The sequence below is a fragment of the Pungitius pungitius genome, chromosome 19 (assembly GCF_949316345.1).
Source record: "Pungitius pungitius chromosome 19, fPunPun2.1, whole genome shotgun sequence".
Taxonomy (NCBI): Eukaryota; Metazoa; Chordata; class Actinopteri; order Perciformes; family Gasterosteidae; genus Pungitius; species Pungitius pungitius.
Window position 1 is genome coordinate 12243345 of NC_084918.1, and position 14661 is coordinate 12258005.

At 43.9% G+C, this 14661-nt stretch overlaps 1 protein-coding gene across 3 annotated transcripts in view; it reads right to left on the reverse strand.

The window, feature by feature from the left end:
* pard3aa (par-3 family cell polarity regulator alpha, a) overlaps window positions 1-14661 on the reverse strand; it is a 281463-nt gene that overhangs the window by 166888 nt on the left and 99914 nt on the right. For 2 of the 3 annotated variants that reach the window (XM_037455958.2, XM_037455956.2), the window contains exons 4-5: window positions 12513-12691; window positions 9901-10038 (exon numbers count right to left, since the gene is read on the reverse strand). In XM_037455958.2, the coding sequence (XP_037311855.2) occupies window positions 9901-10038; window positions 12513-12691 (317 nt within the window). The remainder of the gene's footprint in view (window positions 1-9900; window positions 10039-12512; window positions 12692-14661) is intronic. The other variant, XM_062559226.1, reaches the window with a different exon arrangement.

Below are 14661 nucleotides of genomic sequence, written 5' to 3' on the forward strand. Positions count from 1 at the left end.
GCGTGAACAAATTGTTCAAAAGGGATATTATCCCCTTCCAGACACCTGGCTTAGGTGAGGGGAGGTGGTTGTGAACAGATAATCCCGGGGGTTGAGTGCGCAGCGCAGCTGAGGGGCCGGTCCCAGCTGAATCCTGGCTCTTTATCCATGCATTAAAAAGGGCTCCGTGGCGCTTTCCACAGATTAATCATCATTTTGAGCTTATTAAGTAGGAGGACAGTCTGCTTTCCACTGTTCAGAACGTTTAATCCATCTTTCAAACTGTGAAGGTCAGTGAGCAAAAGTTTACCCCTGTTGAAATAATAGCGGGTGTTTCAATTTCAATGAAAGCACCCGCTGTTCAGCCCTGGATGGCAATTAAACACATTTCATCCTTTATTGTTATTATTTCCAGCATTTTCATTTTGTGAGTCAGAATCACACAGTGGATTATTGAGTTGCAGGGCGGCTATCAATAAACTGCACTCTAAATACACTGAACGTAAAGACGAGGAAATGAAGACGAGGGAATGAGGTGAATGATGTGGAACTATGAATAATCAAGTGGCAAGTAAAGTGTTGGTACACATTGCGGCGAGTTATAACAGGGGTGCATGGTCTTCTTCGACAATATACCGTTGTTTGCTGCCTTTTTTGAGCTAGTGGGGGGGGGGGGGGCAGGAGGCGGGCTCATCTGTAGCGTCGTGGGAGCATGGGGTAAGGCGCGGGGTGCTTTCCATTTTGTTTTAATTGGAAACTGAAATTCTCGGATAAGGGGCGGGGGGGCGCAGAAAGCCATTTGGCCGAGTCCCTGCTCCCGGCTGGGGCTAAATGAAGAAAGCCATGTGGGGATGAGGGGCCTGTGGAGGGCCAGTAATGAAGAGAGGTCCCAAAAGACTCCGGCAGAGATGCCGTAATCCAGCAAAAACCACGGAGGAGGGGCCGAGGTGTGGGTGGGTATCAAGATGGGGGTGGGGGGCACCTTTTAGTGAAGATGGAGGGAGGGGAGAGAACAGACATGGGGGGGGTGCGCCGCCTGAGTTACACAAACGTCCATATGATATAAAATACCTTCCTGCCTTCCCTGCGTACGTCGTGGCTCTGTGGATCAACGAGATATCAACTGATCAAAGGAGGGCGCTAGTTAGAGCTGAAGATAATTTACTGGCTAAATACAACAGCGATTGCAATCACTGACAGAGATAAGAGCACGGAGAAATCATCAGCGCCACAACAAACAAGACGGAACGCGGCGTAGGCCGTCGCTTTGTGCACGAGAAGAACCACATCCATATGTAGGCATCCCTACATATCCACGTATCTACTCTGCTGCAGTCAATCACATGAAGAATTCAGCTCAACCGACACACAGAAAAACCCCCAACAAGCAAACAAACCGGTGTTTCCCCGCTCCACAGTTTTTTAAATGGAATTGGCTGTCAGTGTGGTTCTGCTTGAAGTTATGATTACATGTGGGAGTCTCAGAGTATGGTGTGATGGCGCTCAGTAGGGCTGCTATTCTACACAACAGCTCCTGTGGCAGGTCTGCCGAGAACAAGATGAGAGAATTCCGATGGGAAACTCTGCGGGGGGAGAATGGTGGCCCATTACGGAGGTGCTCCATGCTACGGTGACAATTGATGCTTTTTGGGCTTTTGTAAATGTGGCCATCAAGCCCTGAGATATAGAGGGTTCTAAAGGCCAGAGCTGAATTAAATGAATTCATGAATAAACACAGAAACCAATGGAACATTCATATTTCATTTATATTGGGATTTATTTGATTGTGAAAATGATCACATTGAAATATGAATCAATTAATTTCCTCACATAATTATTAGTGGTTGTATGTAAATAAATGTAGAAACATGACTATTCCTGGTTTGATGTGATTCTTTTTAAGTCTGCTTTTTTGTTTCATTTTAGTCAAATATCTTGCTGTGTGGTTTTAAGAATGTTGCTTGATATATAAACCATACAATATGTTGTAAGAATTATGGTTGCATGTTTTGCTGCAAAAGATTTTCCAGGTGGTGTTCCGTTGTGTAATTTAAGATGGATTAAAACTAGCTTGAAACAGGTAATGTATCACCGGTTTTGGTAGGCTACTGCAGTCCAGCGTGATATCATTTGACTTCTGGGTGGAGAATAAATGTCTTGAGCTGACGGACAACAGACTTCTACTTAAAACAAGATGTTATTCTCATCCTTTACGAGGTACGAGAAATCTGAGTTGTCAGCGCTTCTTGTGTTCTTGTCTTCTTCATACTTCCAGCAGCTTTGCACCATGTGTGATTGAATTGATTATCCACAGGACTATATGTTAATGGCCGTCTATTCAAAAACTCCGGAACCTTTACAACCATTACGCTGGAACAAATGTTCTATATATTTCCTTTATATATGTAGCTGTAGGGCTTTTCTTTATCACATGTTGATATCTAATTGGACAGAAATGGTGCACAATGGATCTCAGAGTAATGTGTGAATGAATCCAAATGGTACTGGTGCAGCCTAAAGTGGTCGGCTGCCACGGTTACATCTGTATGGCATGAGCAGAAATGAAGTGATTGGCCCCCTACCATCTGTCCCTTTCTTACTCCTGTCCCTAAAGGCTTGCTATTCCTCCATCTCCTTGACTCTAAATTGAAACCACCTCCTTCCTCTCAGTCCAAATCCAACTGTGACCGCTTTTGTTCTCCAGCCGATAAAAACGAATCGGGTCTCCTTTGCCGAGATGGCGAACCGGCCCGTCTTGTGTTTCTCTGTGGCCCTGGGATGTGGATGTTTACTGTCGTCCAGGGCCTTATTACATTCCTTCAGCATCTTAAAAGCATTGCCTTCCCGCCCCCCAAGGGGACCTATAAAACAGAGTGAAAAGCCTATTGTGACAATGGACCTCATTGTGTCAGAGTGGACTCATTTGGCAATCTTCGGAGAGTGGAAATTATTTTTTTTTAAAGTAAAAGCTGTGAGGGAGGAGAAGGTGAGAAAGTGGAAAGTAGAGAGAAATCAAATAAATCTGAGTGAATAAATCTATCACTGTCAATCACAGATGTCCATGTAGAGCCTTAATGTTGGGCACAAAGAGGGCTTTTTTTAGCCCCAGCTGTTGCAGGGTCTACTTTACTCGGCTTTTTTAAACTTGGTTTTCTCTCTTGTCCTTAGATGGGGAATAAGGTCTTGCAGTCTTTTTGCCCTGGCTTCCAAGCAGATGCGTCTAATAAACTTCATAAAAGCAGAATCTTGCATCAATATAGGCCATTCCCCTCCTACAACTGATTCAGCAGCCCTCCAAAGCCGAACTCAGCCCCTCTCTGAAAAAGAAAGTAATTGCATTCAAATGAAAATGTGGGAAGATAAGCACACAATGATTTCACCTTAGGAACATTGGTAAGAGTGTGCATCTTCCCCTCCCAGCTTTGTTCTCTGCTGCCCACGCCGGTTTGGCTCCATGCTGGCGGCCCCGTTTTATTCCCTGAAGTCATTATTGTCTTCGGCTAAGGTGCCCCTGCTCCCTGTGATTTGTGGGTAATGAGCTGGCACCCCCCTGCCCGTGTTCAATTATTCTCATTGAGAAAGTGATTTCTCACTCCACGGAGCAAATCAAAGGAGGCGAAGGCGCCAACCCTCATCGAGAATTAACGCCTTCACAACCGGCAGTGCGGGAAGACGGAAAGCCACCCTGATGCTGTGCAGGTGACTTAGGTGAGGATGATGAAAGAGGATGGAGGAAGGCAGAGACATCAAGTGAAGTGAAGGACAACGAAGTAAAACAATTTTTCATAATAATTTTATTAACTGCTTTCTTTTCCAGAGGCTTTTTTACTGCGACAAAACTAGAACTCTGAAGAAAAAAGCAACAATGTTTAAATTCTTAAAGGGTGCCCATCGTTTTTAAATTAGTTTAAACACCTCCCTCTCAGGCAATATATATATATATATATTAAAAAGTTGCCATCAAGCTTTCAAAGCCTGAATCTGTCATGCTCTAATCTGAAGTGTCTGGTCTAGTCACACACGCAGCCCGCAGAGCAAGACAGGTTAAACATGCTCCGCTACAGTACAGCTGATAGGGAGGAGCGTCGGCAACTTCCAAAAAAAAAGTCTGCTGCCTCCTCTCCTGTTCAGACGAGATAAGAGAAAAGACATCATTTGCACGATTCTAGATTGAAGTCAGGAATGCAAGACAAGGGAGAAGAACAAGAACAAATGAGAGCTATCTCGCTCGGAGGGGAAATAAAGAAAAGAAAATCTTTGTCATGGAGCCACAGAGAATGACAGCCATATCTTTTTTTTCTTCTTCTTTCCGATTTCTGTGTGGAGCAACATTTGAAGCTGTGGTCCCTTGCTGGCGGCCCTTTTCACTCGCTGTCCTTGGGAATCACATTAGTCGGCTGTATTATGTGCTTGAGATTAAGTTGTGAAAGTTTCTCTGAATTGTTAAGGACTTATTTTCTATCATTCAAATTCTCCGCAGTACCGGTGTGTCTTGGGTGTGTGTTGGCGTGTGTGTGTGTGTGTTGGCGTGTGTGTGAAGGTGAAAGGGGAGCCTTGCTGAATGCTAATAGACGCATAGAGCCGAGTGAGAAAAGCTTCTGGGTAGTAAAGCTGGTGGATGATTAACCGTCTTGTACTCAACATAAATCACACCCACACCTGCCTACACACACACACACACACACACACACACCTTACTGTTCACGGCGATTAACGTCGCCATTTATTTCTAACAAAGATGTTAAATTACTAATGAGATGTTCAATAGCATTAATTGCTCATTTACAATATATCCAGCCTACCGTGGAATGAACACAATCAACACAAGGAATTTACAGAATGAAGAATAAGGAAGTGTGTTGTGTGTGTGTGTGTGTGTGTGTGATGAAGGACTTTGAAACTGCGAAGAAGAAAAGCTGAACCTGAACAACAAGGCACACATCTATCTAATGACAGAAAGACACTAAATGTGTAACTTTTGTAGTTACTTCTGCACACAGCTGGGGGCTCAAACATTTACTTCACTTCACTTACTACAAGTCAATACAGTGCTAAAGCGAAGTGTCCAAGCCACCTAGATGTTGAAGGAGGAGGAGACCAAACATGAATGAGGCTGAAAGAGCCGTGCAGGCCTCATGAAGGGGTCATGAAGTTCCTGAAGGGGTTCACTGGCAACGACTGATTAGGAGAGGAGAGGCCAGTGTGATGCTCAGGGATACATTGTTCTCCTTCAGGTTCCAGCTTGAGCCGCAGCGGCGCTGGTGAGCTGCCATTTAAACTCAGAGACAAGTGAAATAGGCTCCACCCATAGACTGTATCGCCACCCTGACGTCACCCAATGTTTTTTGGACTGCTACTTTAAAGTCTGTTTTTTTTTGTCTGTCGCCGTCTTGGCGAGCAGAAGTGACATTTGAAGGTGAAGCAAAGTCTAACTAAACAATATAGAGTACAATAACTGTCATGAAGTGAAACTTGCTGTGAGAGGGTTAAAGTGGCACTCAGTACTACAGCAAGGTGGTGCCTGTGAGTTTCAGGGCGAATTAAGAGGCAGGTCCTGGACACTTGAACAGTGTGCCACCGTGGAATGTGGACTGCTCTTTTTCTGCACACAAGCAAACCCCAGAACTGCTCCTTATCAAAAGTTAGCCCTGATTTGTGTGAAGCTAATGCACTCCCACTACAAACATTGCAGCCACCAGTCATCCGCCGGTCACTCAGACGGACGGGTACGAACAGAAAGGGAGATGGACTCAGGCGGCCAGGGTTTAGAAGTTATGGTGGTGCTTGTGTTTTCTCTCCATGCACAGCGGCTCTTTGCCGATGGCTCGCCTCAGGGTGTGCAGACGGTGTGGGTTCAGAAGAATACACAAAGTGCACACAGCAACTACCAGCCAGGTAATTAAATATGAACTTCGGTGCAGAACTGAACCACTGAAGGGTTTTTAAAGTATCTTTGAGTTCAAATACCCCACTTCAGAGCATATTCTAATTTCTTTCATTGTATTTTGATCAAACAAGTCAAGGTTAAAACTTTGCCAAATGAAGAGCCCTGATCCCTCTAATGGCTGATGCTACAATCAGGTTGACAAATATTGGAATTATTCCTTAAACAAATTCTACAAATGATATCCCATATCCAATTATCCCATAACCCCCACCCAGGAAAAAGGAGGAATCAGTGGAATCACTTTGAAGGTGATCAATCTGTTTGTCTGTAAAGAAGCTGTGTTCCCTATCCCCTAATTCAGGCTTCGCAGTTGAACAAATCATCTCCTTTTAACATGTTGGCTTCATGTCTGAGCCGGGAACCTTGCCAATTTAGTTTCCTTTAAAACTCAACAGACGAGGTGTCTCATTTCGACAACAAAGAGAGGGAGGCGCTCCCCACAGTTGGAGGCTCGATCAAAGATGCTCAAAAGATGTTTTATCTGAGATGTTTCCAATGTGTTTTTTGACCCTGTTATGTAACGCTTTCGTATTTCTTTCTCTCCGTCATTCAATTTTTTATGGGGGCTTTTTCAAAGCAGGACCAGGAATCTAACAACAAATCAATTACTTGGGTTAAAAATGCTCACAGGTCATAGTATTTGTGTTTGCAATTAACAAAAAGTCTCTCTCCAAATTGCTGTTTCTAAATGCCTTAACCTTTGAACTTGTTGTTTTTATTTCAAACGTGTCTGTCTTTCTCCATGTGAGCCGCTGTGATTGGGTTAAATCCCTCTGTGACAGACAGCCGGTGTTCTTCCTGTCTCTGGTACAGCTCATGATAATGGCCTCCGGTCCCTCATCAAGGCTGCAAAATAATTTAGTGGAGAGGCACTCAGCCGGATCCGAATGTGTGTAAGCTTAAGTGTGTGTGTGTGATGCTGAGCGGGAGGGCCCATTAGCATTCATCAGTGGGATAATAGACCAATGGTAATGTCAGCTGTTTATATAAAGAATAGCTCATATGGCTTTGGCGTATATGGGCGGATAGAGCAAGCTTTTCTTCATGCCACATTTCTCGGGCCTGTGTGTGTGTGTGTGTGTGTGCGTGTGTGTGTGTGTGTGTGTGTGTGCATGTCTTAGATGGAATTGTTTGACACTGGGAATTTATTGACTGATTAGTTAGACATGCTGTAAGACAAGTGAGGCATACTTTCCAGGTACAATCAGAGCGATGAGACACTAAAACAGACCACAGCATTATAAAGAGACACCGAAATCGGTAACTCTATAAAATTGTTCTGTAATTAAGATTAATCACAGTTTCCAAGATTAAATGGAGATTAAATTAATCAGCTACAACAGTGCCGCCATCTATATTCAATTTATGTAATGTGAGATGAAATGCTGACAGTAGCACTCCTGAAGCCCAAAACTGAAATCCCTGACTGAGTTCATCCCCTCGAGGTGCTCGTGGTGACGACAGAATCACAGCTTCTACAGTTCATTTAACCACTTTGGTATTTTAAGCACAGAAGTTTGTCACTTTTACTTGGCCTGATCTCGTATTCCTAATTTATAGCAGGGTGAAGGCCTGCTTCAATATGAATGGTGAACCGAAGCACTTTAAGACGGAACCAAATGGTGCAGAGGCAAAACAGAGCTGCTTTGACAACATCTGCCATTAAAATGAGAAAATATAGGAATAAAGTGCTCCAAAATTGCAGACAGTCTGACTCAGGGAGGGAGGCTGTGTGCATGGAGTTAAGTAGAGATTCAGTTAGTGATCACACGCTCACACACGCAAACGATATGCAAAGCAAAGAATGTGCCCGTAGTTGCAGGGAGAAATTAGTGCGATGGCCTTTCTTAGTCGTCTTTGTTTATTCTTTAATCCTTTCTCATACAGCTGAACAATAAAGTATAGGAGAAAAATAATCCATGATAAAAAAACAACAACTAATCTAATGAGATTTTCCCCAAACTTGTGGTGTGTACGTAGCCGTGCGTGGGTCTGTGTGTGTGTGTGTGTACCCTCATTATCTTCGGCAGCGCTTTAGCACTGATCGCAATTGTTTTTAATTAACCCACGGCATGTATTTTTATCTTCCAGTGGGATGCTGTCGTGCTGCCCCTCCATCAGACAGACAAAGAAGACAAAGTATCAGACAGTTACGTGTGGGAGGGAGAGGCGGCGATCCAGCTTGAGATACAGTGTCTTAAAGGCTAGAAACAACTGGGCAACGTGGCGCCGCTTCCAAACTGACCCTGTGTCACCACTAATGAGCAGATTTGTGTTTTGTGAATCATCTTAAGGCGCACAGCTGTCAGATTAGAAAGACTCAGGTAGCTTTGAAAATTGCACCGGCTGGATGATTAAACTCCTGCTGTTATTTCTCACATGTTTACACACTGCACTTGTGTTGGTATGGCTCCGTTTTTAAATTCATATGCATTAATACAGAAACGTCACAGCAATCTTGGATTTAAAGTGTATTTGATTCCATGTCTTGTTTTAGGTGAGAGAAGCACAGCTCAAGTATTCCAATTAGGTCAATTATTGAAACGTATAATTTTACAATCGAAAAACTTCACGCTACACTTTTAAATATCTTCATTGTCAAAATTCCTCTGATGGATTCTGTCATCCCATAAATGAAACATGAACCCACAAGATAATTAAAAGATACCCAATAAATACATATGGTGACTTGGCTCTTTACATACATGGTTATTAATGTTTTTAAAGAGTTGAGCTGTTTTAAACACTATATTCAAATCTCATCAAAATCAAATATGTCCTGCCAGAATCGCAATAGTGATTATTTTATGATTTTCCTCTGTAAGTATGTGTGTTTCGTGGCATGGCCAGACTATTACAAAACACATAGTACACTAAGCCAGCTTCTTTTTCCTAACAGACCCAACTGACAGACTGTCTAGGGAAGAAATGTATTCTTATTATTTTATTCTTAGAGGACTCATAGTTGGTATTGCTGCCTCCGTAACAATGACACACAGCCTTGCCCTGATCAACTTCCTAGGCTCCTTTGCTCTATTCTTTTCCTTTTACACAAAGACGGGATCGATTAAACGCCTCCCACATGGGTCGGAGCAGGTAGCGGAGAAAAGACGGGCTGAGAATGACATGCGAGCTGAGAAACCTCCTCTTCACGTCAAGCTTGGCGTGTCCAACACCTCCCAAGGTCGTTTCTGCTCTCCCAGCAGAGGGCCTCTGTCACTTTTAATAACTTTTAAAGGGGAACATATTCCGTCTCCTCTGACAGGCTGCGGAGTAGCAAGACCTGTCGCAGAGTGAGGCAATCACAAAGTGGCGATGGAGCGGGGAGGTGTGAAGTGAGGACAGAAGCCTGCAGTGACTCACAATGTTACTTTATGAAAAGCACAGCCGCATGGAACAGGAGTATGAAGTCTGATGTTGTCATCGCTTCTGTTTGGAGGGTGGCTCGGCAGAGAGCTGTCTGTGGGGATGTAACTGCCCGGCTGTTGTCTGTCACCACTGTGCTTACGGTATGGTATGATGCTTTATGATACAATGCCCCGTGTGTGCGTTTTGTTTTGGGTGCCATGTCGAAGAACTAGATCCACTATTGCTACAATGAGGTGCTTTTGAATAATGTAACAGCCAAATGGCATATGTTATATGTTACTGCCACTCAGTGGGATATATTATTAGGGCAACAACGCTGTTGGAGGTGGGAACTATTCCTGTAAGCAGATAAGCTGTGTCTCACAGTTTTATCTCTTCTGATTGAAAGACCACAACTAATTTTTTTCCCAGGTACCAAATTAATACCAGGGTTTTCTTTCTCCCAGATGTCAAGTCTGCATAGCTCACCGTGTGGAACTCTGGTAATCATTTTATCGCATGGTAACGTGGGGTCAAAGATTGCTCTGACACACACCCTAACACGATTGAATGTATATAAACTGTATTTAATGTGGATGTGGTCATGCTCACACACAGCTCCATACCTGTTCCTGTCGGTCCAACCATTGGTCCACCATTGGGTGGTTGGCGCTCAAGGACGATCGAGTCAATTCTCTCTGGAACTGAGAGGTCCAGCCATTGGCATCACGAGGAAGACTCCGATAGGCATGGGGTCCTCTACCCTACGAAGGAACAGGACGAGAGGGCCGCTGCATGAATATCCCTTCTCCATGTAGCCTGCGTTTGAACTGACAGTTTTGTGGTTCGGTGATACCTAGAGCACCTGGATGACAGACATCTTGTGGTGTATGTCAGCCTGTGCTTGTGCAACTGAGCAGTACTACGTTGTTCATTCTGGTCTCACTCACACTGACCTCTAACCCCTGCTAAGCTGCTGCTTAGAGGCCTTTTACAATAAGATAGCCACAGCTAAGCTCTTCCTATACACCTTCCAAAATACTACCACTGTCAAGTTAATGTCATACAGTGACAGTCTTCAGCAGGTCTATTACAATGGCCCCGAGCACAGAAAAAAAAATACAAAATTAAATTCTAGACATGCCAGCCTCGCTATATAATGTGAAATTTCGACAATTGAAGGTTGCAGTAGCTAAAACTACTTGAATAAAGATGAAAACAGATGAATGTAAAAAACACAGCAGAGGCAACGATTCACCGAGGCAGCCAAACAGAATGAGAATGATTAAAGGTCTGATGTGTTACGAAATGGCAGTTAAAGAGCGAGACAGGCAGAAACAGAAGTTTGTCTCTCTTTAATGAGACATCACACAAAAGAAGAACACAGACTAAAGTTAAAAAAGAAAATCTCCCAAGTGGCAGGTCGCCGAGTGAGAGGGAGGATGACAGGCAGATGAAAGGTTGAACAAAGGCAAATGAAAACAAGTTATATTTGACAACTGGGAAAAAATAGTTGCACACAATGCAAGGAAAAGAGAGAGAGGGAGAGAACAGGGGAGAGACGTGATCCCCTGCACGCTAATAAGCCATGTGTTTTAGTGCAGTTGAATGTGGCGTGATGAGGCTTGAGGAAGCCAAGCAGACAGGACTGTAAAACTCCGACTTACATGTGGGCTTCACTGAGACGGCCCTCGATAGCCATACAGCGCGACAAAGGACCACTCTCCAAAAAACCTTTACGACGCAGATCATAAAATGGGGTACCAGCGAGGTAGCAGTGAATCAAAAAAGGTACCAGCGAGGTAACAGTGAATCAATAGCACATATCTACTACCTAATCCCTCAATTTGACTGTGCTAAGCGTGTTGCAAAGACATCAAGAGACGGGATGAGTTTACAGTGCTACCTGATGACTGAGGATTCTCCCGGTGCCTTGCAATAGGAAGACTAAGCAGAACCGGGCCCTACTCTTCCATAATTTAACTTACAGAGAATTGGACAGAAACATGCTCACTGTAGTGTATAAAGGAAACTAGCCTAGACCATGGGGAGACAATATGGTGTGTGGCGTGCATCCAAATGCTCTTCTGGTGATGCTAATCGTTGATGTATGGCTCCCTTCTAGTGAGCCAAGACATAAATATTTCCACGTTAATGCTGACTAATCGATTCAACATCTGTTGTTGATTGCAAAGAAATAGTTTAAAACAGACCATGTATACATATATGAATATAATATACAGGTATATGAGTATACAGTACTCTACACTACTCTAATACACTATAGTATGTGTATGCTAGTTTCACTCTTACACACTACAGTCAGCTGTGTTCTGTTCAGTTCTCTGTGGGTTAAATAATGACAGGGTAGGGTTCCTGTTCTGTTGCTGTTATATTTGTTCTCACTATTTCTGAGCAGGCAGGCTCAAACTGATAAACACATATTTTAATACGTGCTCTCTGTAAGAGGGGTAGGAATAGAAGCCATCCTGAAGGAATGACATTTCGCCTTCTCCTTTTCTTCTTCCCTTTTGGCTGGGGATCGTGCCATTCTACTGGGAGGCTTCCGACATCTGTCTTTAAATGGGATTATCAGACAATGCTTTCAGACACACTAATCACGTGGAGACTCTCTGTGTCACGTTCCAAACACTCAATAGTATACCATTTTTGAACTTTTTTCATCTGAAACGCAACTCTCTCAGTAGAAGAAGTAAAAGGCACCAAGTGGAGGGCAGGGCAGCCATTTTGGAGAAGTTAATTGGTTTCCATTACAAAAGCTGCTCGGGGGGGATGTACCTGAGCAGTGGTTTGGTATAGTAAACTAAATACTTAAAATGCCTCAGACGAGTGAGTTTGGGATAAAGAGGAAGTGTTTAACCACCTCAGCTCGTCTTAAAAACAACAAGACAACAAGGGGCGTTGACAGAAAGAGTGAGTTTCAGTTGAAGGCTATCGATGCCTCTGCTGATATCTGCAAGTGGGGCAGTGCAGCTCGACTTCTTCCAGAGCACATATCTCAGACATTATAATAGATGGAGTCTCATTATATCTGGGGCACTTTGAGAAAATATCTTCACAATGGTGTGACACAGAATGAACATAACAATGTTTTCCTTTATGTTACATTTGAATAGTTTGCCAGATTCTCGTTAGAATTCATTTAGTAAGTAGTAGTCTTGAGGTGTAGCAATCAAAAGACAAGCTTACGAACCCCTTTAAGGCCAGATTGCGTTACCTTCTGTTCCAGGCTGCCAGTGCTTGTGTTTGGTTTGGATTTGTGCTTTTGGAAGCCAGCAGTTGTGGACCAGCGCGTTGGGTTCGTTCTGGACGGTTCACCTGGAGTGACCAGGACTTCGCCCGGAGGAAGGCCGACCAGGGAGGGATCACTACTGCGTCGGACGTGGAGAGGCATGTCTGTGGGGGAGAGGGCAGGGAGGACAGGTAGGGGACACAGTTTTAAAATGAGAGTTAATGCAACATCAAATCTGCTTTATAGACATAATGAGTTGATCGCTCTCCAACTCAAGGGTTCAAACTGTGGCAAGATTCTTCTGCTCGGTAACCACAGACCACTGCAGTGCCTCCTTGACTTCACCATATGTCTACTAAGGCATGGAGACTGGTGATTATAAATACTTCTTTCCATAGGAGATCTACTCAGCCCAATGGAAAACATTGTAAATCACCATGGGAGGCCTGGCTTGTGACATCTAGTGACATACACTGTAGACATAGTTTGTGGTGGAAAAATACACAGACTTTTTTATGAGGGAAAATGATTGTACCCAATCCTTTAATGACTGAAGCTGATTCTTGAACATTACACAGGATCGAAACAGGGTCTCCCAACCAATCCCTGCCATCAGACCTCATGAAGAAACTGCAGAGGAAACACTGGTCCCTGCTACAGCTGCCACATGGACCAAACTGCAAGTAGAACTTGGTGTAAAGTTCACATATGGGATCCTAGCTGCCAGTAAAAGCAGGACGGCCAAAGTGGGCTCCGCTCTTCACTCTTCAACGGCAACATTCAGGGAGAAATGCTGCTGATGTCTTACACTGCCAGTGTATCCATGAGCCGGGGTATGAATCATCTGGAGTTACCCAATAGGCCATATGGATTTGTTTATGAGGCTCTAGAAGCCTGCGCGAGGCGCCCGTGATTATGCAAATAGTTGGGTAACCACCTGTCATCCATCGGCAGATCATGGCAGTGAGCATATGCCAGTGCTAAGCTTCCATCTGATACACCACACACATGTCTTAGCGACGCATTCAAATCAGGGCTTACGCTGTTCCGCAACTCGATCGTATTTAATGCTGTGACAAGACCGGGGAGACTTCAATGTGACTGTAATCGTTTGTAGCTCCCGCCTGCAGCGTAGTCGGGAATGAAGGCAATATAATTATGTGACTGAATCCCCGAAATGAAGGTGACAACAACATGTTTGTCAGTCGCCTTTCTTCTCCAGAGATAAAACACACCCCTTCGCTTACAAAATTGTCTCTAACAGGAATCTTTCCAAGGAGCGACTCTCTTGACCTCCTCCACTTGCTCTGATTCGCTCACGTGACAAGCCACCCCCTCCTTTCTTACTATTTATTTCACTCTATCTAACCCTCTTCTTCCTTTTGGTCAAAAAACCCTAGCTTGGAGGTTGCTAGATTCCTTCCCTGCTTGTTGGCTGAGCTGACTGAGGTCTTCATGGTGTTATTTTTAGCATGAACTGTGGCCATTACACAGTAGTTGAATGGCCACTGATTATTGTTTGCTTAGCTGCATGTTATAAACACTTTTATTATTGAGAGGTCAACTTCACTGCTGAGTTCAACAAGGTCTCACTTGCAAAATTCCCAGTAACATTTGCACTGTTATCCTGTCTAAGCCCCCCCCCCCTTCTTGTGCTGTGAGCAGAGGGATTTCTTATGCATATGCTATGATGACATCTGGAAACTAGGAATTTTCTCTGCAACCAGAAAGTGGAGTTGGCAAAACTTTTTTTTCTAGCCAACTCGAGTTAATAAAACTCCTCACAAGGGAGTCATTGCTGCAAGTTCTCAGACAGTAACAGGTAGCTTGTAAAACCACACTTTCAAAGTAGCTTTCACAACACTCTGTTAAAAGTTTGATCTCCCCCATGACCGAATCACTCCGCTGCAATAGACCATGCCAGCAAAACATAGCGGCAACTTTTAATATATTCTGCATTAGTCTGGTTACAAATGTGTTTCATTTCTTCTGGCCCTGGTTCGTGGGATTCCTCAAAGGAGGTTGGAAATTGAGTAAAAGAAGAGCAGCTAGCAGCCAGACAGCCAGTCACTGTGCGTTTACTCTTAAATTAGGTTGAAGATTCAATAATGGCATTTAATAGACTTTGCCCCAT